The sequence below is a fragment of the Cucurbita pepo genome, chromosome LG13 (genome assembly GCF_002806865.2).
Source record: "Cucurbita pepo subsp. pepo cultivar mu-cu-16 chromosome LG13, ASM280686v2, whole genome shotgun sequence".
Taxonomy (NCBI): domain Eukaryota; kingdom Viridiplantae; phylum Streptophyta; class Magnoliopsida; order Cucurbitales; family Cucurbitaceae; genus Cucurbita; species Cucurbita pepo.
In genome coordinates, this window is record NC_036650.1 from 1,156,719 (window position 1) to 1,167,689 (window position 10,971).

Genomic DNA, 10,971 nt, shown 5'->3' on the forward strand with positions numbered 1-10,971 from the left:
AGAGATTATTTTACTATTCTATCTCCGCTCAAATTTTATCTCGCTACTTTTCACATTATTTTTATATAAATACAAACGTGCGTATATATTTATTTACGGAGTAAATAAATAAATAAAAATGTTATATTTTTGTCCGTAAATAATTATTGAATACATTTATTTAATAAAAATGGTCAAATATATTTAAAAAATAATTATATATATAAATGAAAAAAAAAATGATCGAACCTGATTCCCACTTGTATCATTGGAGAATTAAAAAGTGAGAGAAAAAGATGAAAAAGGCTTCGTACCCATGAATTTTAATATCATATTTATTAATTCAAAAGTAAAAAATAAAATAAAAAATACTATTTTTTTAAAATAAAAATGTATTATGACGTCAGCTTTTGTTACTAATTAATAATAAATATTAATATGCTACTAAAATTAAATCCCGTTAATTAAAATGTCGAGTTTGAAAAATTCAAATTTCATGAATAATAACAACAAAATTATATTTATATATAAATTATACGTATATTGTAACAACTAAAGTTCACACAATTAGCAGATATTGTTCACTTTGATTCGTTACGTATCGCTGTCAACCTCACGGTTTCCACACTCTTATAAATAATGTTTTGTTCCCCTCTCAAACTGATATAAGATCTCACAATCCACCCCCATTGTGGATCCAGCATTTTCGCTAGCACATCATGCTACCAAATGTATGACATCCGAGAGTGCAAGCAACCGAGACATGTTTTAAAAATCTAGAGAAGAAATTTTAATTATTGATTCACGAATTAATCGACATTAACTTTAATTGTCAGATGTACGGGTTTTTACTTTTGTGCTTTTAAATATAAGGTTAAAATGAATTAGTCGTGTTTTTTAATATATTCAACTTTCAAAATAAAGATTTAGCTTTGTTTCGAATATATTCTTCAATTTTCAAAAATTGTTTTTAATATGCATTTTTTGTCAGCTCATTAGTCACACGCATATGTGGCACGATAGAAACCTTAACTATAAATTATGTTCTGTAACATCGTTGAATCATAATATACCAAAAAATAAAAATTATTCGGGCGACCAACTTAATGAGATTATTTTTAGTTCAACAGCAAACAAAAGTGAAAACCCGAACATCTACAATGAAGTAGATTCACTGAATTACCCAAATTTTAATTCTTAGTTGTCATGTTCGTCTGAAATTTTAAAGTATTTTTACTTGAAAATAAAACCGTTCGGGTGAGCAAGTTAATGAGATTATTTTCCGTTCAGTAGCAAGCGAGAGTGAAAATCCGAACATCTGATAATGAAGTACATTCACGAATTTGACCACCGACATTAATTAACTCGTGATTTGTAAAATATAAATATTGAAATAAAAACAAAATGGTATAAAATTAGAATAATTTAGATATATATATATATATATATATAAAAAGAATAAAAACAGGACAGCGAATCAGCATTAAAAAATAAAGCAGAAAATGTAATAAATGAAAACAATATTTAAGGCAACCCAGTAAACTTTAACAAACAATGATGCAACAATTTCTCAAAAAATAAAATAAAATAATAATAATAATAATAATAATAATATTAGGGTTTGTTTATTGCAGAGGGAATTAGAGATGAGAGAATATATATAAAATGCAATCAAAATCAAATTAGAATTCCAGAAGCGGAAGTTTCCATAGAAGTAAATAAAAAAGGAAGAGAAAACCAAAACCCTCTCGTCTTTCTGCCACCCTCACCTGCTCCGCCTTCTTCACACCGTCCAATTCCTCCGTTTCAGTGGTCCAGTGCCTCGGCCGCCGTCGCCTCCGTCGCCTCCGCCAGTCTGTGTGGAAGTGAATCGAAGCGAAGTAAAGAAGAAGAAAAACTCCTGGTTCAGATTTCGGTACTTCGCGATAAGATAAGTGGAGCAGCGTAAAACGGTACACCGCGCCGCACTTTATCCGGCCACCTCCTTCTATTTCTGTAAGCATTTTTCTCTCTCTATTTCTTCATTTCATTACACGAGAGAGAGAGAGAGAGAGAGAGAGATAGAAAGGTTTGTTTCGGCATCTCTCGCCTCCATCACTCGCTCTCCAAATCTCTTAAAACGAATTCCTATTCGACGCCGAAGAATTATACTCTTTCTCCGGTAATTGTTTGCGCATGTGATTCCGAAAACATCTTCATGTTCGATCAATTTTTGTATTGTGTGTGTGTGTGTGTCATGCAGTTGAATTTTCTTTTGGTTTTCGGTTTTTGTCATCGTTTCTGTGTAGCTGTTGTTGTATGGATTTGTTTTTGTTGTTTTGTTACGGTTTTTCTTCGGAATTGATAGTAACTGAGCGGTTGCACATTGTTTAGAATCGCGCTATGGCTCTTGTTTCAAACACTGGTTCGATTCACCGGATTGGTGCTGGAACTGTACGGTACAGAGGAGGAAGAATGGCTTTCAACTTGCCGACTCATATGGAGTCGTTGAAGATGAAGGACAATCCTATTGGTTCGTCTTCTCTATCGTGTAGCTCTGGTAATATTACGCATGGTTTGCATGTAGACAGAGTGAGGATGGCGTCGAAGCTCGGAGGCAGGATGATTGTTGCTGCGAGTCCTCCGACTGAGGACGCTACAGTGGCTACTGAACCGTTGACAAAAGAGGATCTCGTGGCTTATCTAGCTTCTGGATGCAAGCCGAAGGAAAAATGGAGGTTAATATTTCATATGCCTCCCCGCATTTAAATCAGAAAACCGTCGTTTGAGTGGCTAACCTAACTGAATCGATTTCCTCACTGTAGTTGTTTGCTTATTTTATGAATCGTATGTTCATTTGGCTATAAACCTTCAGGTCTAAATTTCAGAAGGTTTGAGTTAGAGTTAGAGTTAGATGCATATCCGATTCATATCTTGTTGCTCTCTTTCCGTGTATGGCGTACTCCTTCATCCTTAATCCCTTTCAATGTATCTTTTAAGCTCATCAGTGAGATATTATCCCTCTATCCGGTTCCTGCATTTAACCTTTAAATGCCAGCTGCTGTAATCAGGGTGTATGGGCGTGTGTGTGTTTTTTGGTTGTTTCTTTATTTGTTCTACTGCTATTTGAAAACTTTATCACATTGGATCCACTTTTGATAATTTAATCCTGAGTTCCCTGCAGAATTGGTACAGAACATGAGAAGTTTGGTTTCGAGGTTGGAACTTTACGTCCCATGAAGTATGACCAAATAGCTGGGTTGCTTAATGGGATTGCCGAGAGGTTTGACTGGGAAAAAATAATGGAGGGTGACAACATCATAGGGCTCCAGCAGGTAAACTGCATCCCTGCCTGTAAACAAAGGGGAAACAACAACTTAGCTTCTATGGACCTTATGTAACTTGTTTAATAGTGTATGTGAATCAATATTTATTTTCCCTTAGTAAATGCTCTGGTGATATCATTATGGAGGAAAGTTTTCATTTTGTTCCTTTGAATTCATTTGAATAACTTGAGATTACTATAAACTAGGGAAAGCAAAGTATTTCACTGGAGCCTGGTGGTCAATTTGAACTCAGTGGTGCCCCTCTTGAAACTTTGCATCAAACCTGTGCTGAAGTTAATTCACATCTTTACCAGGTTTGTGCTTGCTGTATGTCGGTCCTGTGTGGGTTGTGGCCATTTCAGCAGTTCCAAGCATTCATCTCTTAATTATTTGATTGATGCAGAAGGATTGTAGAGTCTTGATTTCAAATATCTAGATGAGGTGTGTATTGGCTTTTTAATTGTCAATTATCTTACTATATAGTTATTTTCTCTAGGTGAAAGCTGTTGCTGAGGAAATGGGTATTGGATTTTTAGGAATTGGATTCCAGCCTAAATGGAAACGGGAGGATATACCTATAATGCCCAAGGTATAACTGTAAACTAAATCTAGTTTTTAATTAAACAAAATTCCTGTTCAATATGTCTTTGGCATTCCATTATTATATGTTGCTTTGGACTTGGTTCCTTACATGCCTATTCCACTAATACTCTCTCTATGTTTTGCGTTCCTTACATGTTTTACATTAATAGTAATTTGGTCTTAGGGACGATATGAGATTATGAGGAATTACATGCCCAAAGTTGGTTCACTTGGACTGGATATGATGTTTAGGACATGCACTGTGCAGGTGAGGTATAAACATAATTACAAACAAGCTATTTTTTCTAAATCAGATGATTATTCAAGCACCTGTCTGATCCTTCTTTTAGGTTAATCTAGATTTTGATTCAGAAGCTGACATGATCAAAAAGTTCCGAGTGGGTCTTGCTTTACAACCTGTGAGAAACCCTGTCTTTGCATTTCTTTTCTTTCTAAACGTTATCTACTGTGTCTAACTACTGGGATAAGTGAACAGATAGCAACTGCTCTCTTTGCCAATTCACCATTTACCGAAGGAAAGCCAAATGGTTATTTGAGCATGAGAAGGTTCTATCAGTACCCATGCTCTTGTTTCTTTTCGTTTAAATCCTCTTTTTTGTCCCTTTTGCAATGAATTGTTTTTTNTTTGAAGTAGAAAGTGGAGACTAATGTATTTGGGAAACCAATTGGTAGTTCATGGCATCACAACTGTTCAATGAAGCTTATTCAGTTTCTTATCTCAACAAAGTACTAGCTTGGTTGATTGAAGTTAAAACTGTTTGAAAATTTTGAAATTTTTATGAGTAGAGGAACGTCGCTTTGATTTTTGGAATTAATGTCTTCTGTAGCTTTTTCTTTGTTATCTCTAGCCTAAGGTTTTTATAGCGAGTTCCTTTTTCCTTTGATGTCAATTAGAGACTCTTTTTATTATCTCGTTTGGCCTTGGGTGATAGGGTATAATCTTCTCTTACCTCATGCATTTTTCCCTACTTAATGAACGTTTAATGTTTCTCTTCCTCAAAAAGAAAATGAAAGAGAAAACTCTGCTCCTCACTTCAGGCTTCCACTTGCTCTGTTAGAAAAATATCTTCATTTTTTACTATGGGGTTCAAGGATTCTTCTCATGAAATTGTGGTTCTTTCCTATTTATCATGTTACTTTGCAGTCCCTTGATGCCCTAGTCTTTGCAACTACTTGTAATCTTCATTTTCAGCTTTCTTCTTTGGGGTTGTGGTTATTCAAACCTGATATTTTCAAAATGCAGATTTGAGAAGTATGTTGATTATGCTCTTGATGTTCCAATGTACTTCGTATATCGGAATAAGAAGTATATTGACTGTTCTGGAATGTCCTTCAGGGTATGCAGTTACCCTTCGTAGTCGTGCTGCAAAGCTTTCTACATCTCTTCCTTTCCATCCATCTTAATTTTTATTTTTAAGTTATTAATAACGAAACATTATTGGGTTGTCTTTCTACAGGACTTTATGGCAGGAAAGCTCGCTCCAGTTCCTGGACAGTTTCCTACCCTTACTGATTGGGAAAATCATTTGACTACGATATTTCCAGAGGTATTATATAATCAAGTTGCTCCAACATTATGCTTGTTGTGACCTAATTCTTGTATCTATTTTCCCCTCACAACTCAGGTCAGACTGAAGAGATATTTGGAGATGAGAGGTAGTGATGGAGGCCCTTGGAGGAGATTATGTGCTCTGCCAGCATTTTGGGTAATCTTCATGATATAATCAGGCTATGTAGACTACTTAAACATGGATGTAATGTGTATCTTATTAAGTAAGATGCTTATAAATTTGGGGTTGTTCTTTTGTCTGTGTGCGGTTCCTTATTTCAACTTCTTTTAGTGTGTTTCTTGAACTCATCGTCATTCCATCAATGTTTATTACTTGATCTGCAATTATTCTACCTATAGAATCGAATGTTGCTAATGTTATCTTCAAAATGTCAGGTTGGTTTGTTATATGACGAAGATTCCCTGCAAAATATTTTAGACATAACAGCTGACTGGACAACCGAAGAAAGACAGATGTTGAGGAATAAGGTAATTGGATCTTAGGGGAAATTATTTTCTATTTGATTGCTGATTGCAACTCGTGAGAAGCTGGGCAGACACTGCCACCTTCATTCTGATTTTGTAAATCGATGGTTTTCCATAGAGGAGTTGAAATTTCTGCTCAAACATTAGCACAATTCTCTCTTTCCTTCCTAAAAGTTATTACGAAATTGCATGTCTTGTCGTGTTTGTTTATGCCTTATGTGATCTTCAGTGTGTGTGTGTGTGTGTGTGTTTCTGTTATGAATATAGTGTGTTCAACAACAGGACATGATCCACATATTATGGGGACACGTATTGTGGACCTATGGTTACTGTCTAACCGATGCAAGTTTGTAATAGGCTGTTATTCTCTGTTCTTCTCAAGATGCCCATAGCCGATATGAAGTCCATGAATATTTTGCTTGTATTTCGTAGTTTATTTTTCAGGCAAGGAACATTCTCATTAATCTAAGATTTTAACTAGGTTCCAAAAACCGGTCTCAATACTCCATTTCGTGATGGGTTGGTGAGGCACATTGCTCAAGATATTGTTAAGATAGCAAAGGTATGTCTAGCAAAACTATTCTCTTCTATTATGAGTGCTGGTCTTATTATTGGCACCACTACTGTTGAGCCTGAAACAAAATTCCCACACTTCAGGAAGGCTTAGAGAGAAGAGGTTTCAAGGAGTCTGGGTTCTTGAATGAGGTGACTGAAGTAGCTAGAACAGGTGAGAACAAATGCCAATATGCCAATTTTTAAAAGTATATACGCACTCAATTTCCTTGCCCCGTAAATCGGTTTAATCTCTATTACAGGTGTGACACCAGCTGAAAAGCTGTTGGAATTGTACAACGGGAAATGGGGACACAATGTCGATCCAGTTTTCGAGGAGCTTCTATATTGAGCTCTGCATCTCTTCTACTGTAACCTTGCAATGGAACACTGGTAGGCTGTGCTGTTATAATGTGTTAAGTCTCCCCCCCTCGTTTTCTGCACATCTCAGTTTTAACAATTCACGTCCTCTTTGAATAATTGAAATTGATACATGAACAATAACTTTGGTGGTATTTTCATATAGTTGTTGTAATTCTATGTTGCTGCCCTTCCTTTGATTGTGGTAAATTGTAACCACACCAAAAAAAAAAAAAAAAAACTATAGGATGTTCATTGTAGTGAAGAATCAGAGCTTCTTATTGAGCCATTTTTCTGTCATGTCATTGACAGTAATCAATAAACCTTCTGTTCATCCTTATGTCTTCTAAGAAAATGAAACTCCCAACTGTTTTAGGTGTCAATTTAAACAAAATGGACAAAAATAAGTGTGGATTCTTCTCGATTCCTTCATGTTTTTGGTAGTACATGATATAAGTTGGTTAGAAGGTGTAATTTTGAATTGTTTTGTTATTCTGTTTTGTTGGCCATTTTAGTTCATTGTTCTTCAATTATTAATGTTGATTGTGGATATGGGTGATGAGTTAAGTCAAAATCTTCACCAAATAAGCAGCAAAAAAACATCAATTTTAGGGTGCAAATCCACTTCTAATGGCTAAAATGTCAAGCATCCCACCAAACCCAACAATCTCAAAACCCATTTTTACTCCACTAATCCAATGCAAATCCACAACTGAGTAGCCAAGAATGTGGGCTTTGTGGTGCATAAGTTCTTGTTTGATGATATGGGTTTGGGTGTATTGATGAGTTTTTTTTGTTGCATCGGTTCTGCAAGTATGATGAGAAGTTTAATGAATTGCTTGAGATTCCCTGCTGTAAACAGTTTCTGTATAATTAGGTTCCATCCTCTTTGGGAGAGGGGCGAATGAGTAATATCATGTAATTAGTACACCAACTCGGTCTTCGTCTTGAATAAATGGGTAATAGTTAAGATGGGAAAAAGGGTTAATCAAATTCTATTGAGTCTGATGCATAAGTAGTGACGTGCACGAATGGTGTAACGATTGTCCTGCTGTCTTTGACATGGACTCGGTGAAATTGAATTCTCCGTGAAGATGCGGAATACCAATGGCTAGACGGTAAGTGAGAATATTTGTTAAAACTACCAAATCTAAATGTGTGAATACCAATAGTTTGAGATTCTCTACTGTTTAGTGCACCGACTCTATCTCTTCGTCTTCCCTCCAAGAATAAATGGGTAATAGTTAGGACAGAACAAAGGGTTGATCAAGTTCTATTGAGTCTAATGTGTGTAAGTAGTGACCTGCACGAATAGTGAGACGACTGTCCTGTTATCTCTGACATGGATCTTGTGAAATTGAATGCTATGCGAAGATGCGGAATACCAATGGCTAGATGGTAAGACACCTTAACTAAAGCTTTGCAGTGAAAAACGCCATGTCATTTACAACTCTAGCATATTTTGGATTGCTCGATAAAGGTGTTTCTATTGTTGAATCGATATGACAACCCTGTCTACCCTAGATTCCGTGCACCTTAACTAAAGCTTTGCAATGAGAAACGCGTTAATAACTACATTATTCAAAGGACAATCAAATTCTATTGAATAATCAAATTCTAAACTTCTTACTGGAAAAAGATTTATTTGCAATCGACTAATTAGGACTATTATTATCCTACTACTATATTTATTTTAATAATTAAAAAATTGATCTTTCGTCACTTTTCCCTTTTTTTAGTTTATTATTTATATAAATATTATAATACTATTATTATTTATTTTTAATCTTCACATTCGTATTCCTTTTCCTTTCTATTTAAACTCATTTTTTTCTCCATATTTCACAACCCCTTTGCTTGCAAATTTTTGAATCTTCACATTTTCAAAAGATTCAACTGTTTAACTTCCAAATTTTATTTTATTTCTCGCCTCAAAATTTCAACATTTTTAACCGTTTGATCTTGAGTCGTGAAGAGAATTGAGTTTGTTCTTGAATTCGTAAAAAGAGCGGTGTAGCAGTTTTGAATCCGTAGAAAAAGTGAATTTTTTTTTTTTTATCAATTTTTCTTTTTGAGACGCTTGGAAAGAAGAGTGCGTAGAGTTTGACAAAACAAACCACAATTATATTTTCTAACTCTTATATCTAATTGTGAAAGGTTATAGTTAATTATTGTGTATTTAAAATTTTCATAATTGTTTATTGTTTTGGATTGATTTTTATTCTTTTTAATGTTTGTTGTCTTCGTTATAATTTTTAATTGTTCTAGAAAGTTTGATAGTTAAAAAAAAATATTAAGCATACTAAAAGTATTTAAGTATGTTTATTTTTTCTTAATTATCAATTTTTTTAGAACAATTAGAACCCAACAAATATATAAAAATAATCACTTAGAATATACAATAAATCACAATGATAGTTTCACAATTACACGAGTTAGAAAATATAATACCTCAGTTTTATGGCGACTCGGTCATATTCGACTACTCTATTCTCCAAGTGTGAATAAAATTTTCTTGCCTCTTTCCACAAATCAAACCAAAACCAAAACCACAATAGTACTCTTTTTACAAGTTCAAGAACAAATTTAATATTTTTTACGACTCAAGATCAAATCGTTCGGTTGAAATTTTGAGAAACATACCTCAACTCTCTTAAACAAGAGATTTACAATTGAAATATTCACAACCATATCGCAATACAACATAAATATCTCTGAATAAAAAATTGAGGATCGAAAATGATAGGATCAGACGTTTTGGGAGAATAAAAAATGCTGAGAAGTAGATGAGTTAAAATAAATTTGGGAAATTGAGGTGGAAATTAAAAGTAATTAATAATAATATATAAATAATAAACTAAAAAAAGGAAAGGAACCAAATCCTATTGTATTTAATAAATATAATGATAATAAGAATAATAATAACAAATAATAGTAATAATGAATAATAATAATAATAATACTGATTGGTTCATGAGTTTAGATTTTCTTTAAATAATAATAATAATAATAATAGCAGTAATAATGATTAACGGATATGAATTTAATTTTTTTTAAAATAATAATAATGACCAATTTAATTTTTTAAAATAACAATAACGTCAAAGTTATAGGTTTATATATATATATATATATATATATATATATATATATATATATTTCAATTATAATAAAACTTTAGTTTTTTTTTATTTATTATTAATCTAAAAACAACCAAATTTTCACATCGATATGTTTGATTTGTTTAGGATATAAACTAAATCGTGACGTTATCATGTTGGGTAGCTCTTTAATCATATCTCAAGATGTTAGAATAAACCTTCAACGGAACTAGAAATGATGTCAAAGCTTCAATTTCGACAATACGAACGAATCATGGTGGGGTAAGAGTACCTCCATATCTCTGTATTCATTACTATAGATGTGGTCGATCCTCGGGAGCACGTTCTGTGCTAGGTACGAAACCGTGTTTGCTCTCATCTTTAGAAGAACAAGATGAATGGAGAGAATTTTGTTTTTGTTGTTGTGATCTTTTTAGTTTTGAGGATCGAGCCCTCTCGGAGCGCTATATGTGTCTCATTTTGATTTTCGGAGGGCGAAAAGTGCAGAAGCTTGGAGATATGAAGCAACATGCGAAATAGGAGATATTGGTTGGCTTGCATTGCATCACATCAATCAATTGTAACCTCTACGTGATCTGATAGGACAAACTTCTACGTCGTATCTGATAGGACAAACTTCTACGTGCAAATACTGTTGGAGAAACCATGGTTCCAACCTCAATCAATTGTAATCAAGTGGACGAATGGTCGATGTCATAGCAATGTGGGACTCTCACACCCTCCTACGTGTTATGTAACAGCTCAAACCTACCACTAGCAGATATTATTTTTATTCTTTTTGTGCTTTTATTTATGGACTTTCTCTCAAGATTTTAAAACGCCTCAACTAGGGAGAGGTTTTCACACCTTTGTAAACGGACTTCCCCTCAAGGTTTTAAAACGCTGAAGAGGTTTCCACGTCCTTATAAAGAATGTTTTGTTTCCCTCTCCAACCGATGTGAAATCTCACAATCCACCAGGAGATAATTCAACTGATACTCTTTTGATTTGAAGTTATTTGTCAGAAACAAACCTC

At 34.0% G+C, this 10,971-nt stretch overlaps 1 protein-coding gene across 1 annotated transcript; it reads left to right on the forward strand.

The window, feature by feature from the left end:
* The first annotated feature begins 1,644 nt into the window (after positions 1 to 1,644).
* Positions 1,645 to 7,172, forward strand: LOC111808171 (glutamate--cysteine ligase, chloroplastic-like). Its single transcript, XM_023693998.1, has 15 exons — positions 1,645 to 1,974; positions 2,353 to 2,696; positions 3,143 to 3,293; positions 3,491 to 3,598; positions 3,781 to 3,873; positions 4,051 to 4,134; positions 4,217 to 4,285; positions 4,363 to 4,484; positions 5,131 to 5,224; positions 5,345 to 5,434; positions 5,513 to 5,593; positions 5,833 to 5,925; positions 6,404 to 6,484; positions 6,580 to 6,649; positions 6,738 to 7,172. The coding sequence occupies exons 2-15, from the start codon at positions 2,362 to 2,364 to the stop codon at positions 6,824 to 6,826; spliced, it is 1,560 nt and encodes a 519-aa protein (XP_023549766.1). The 5' UTR covers positions 1,645 to 1,974; positions 2,353 to 2,361; the 3' UTR covers positions 6,827 to 7,172.
* The last annotated feature ends 3,799 nt before the right edge of the window (positions 7,173 to 10,971 follow it).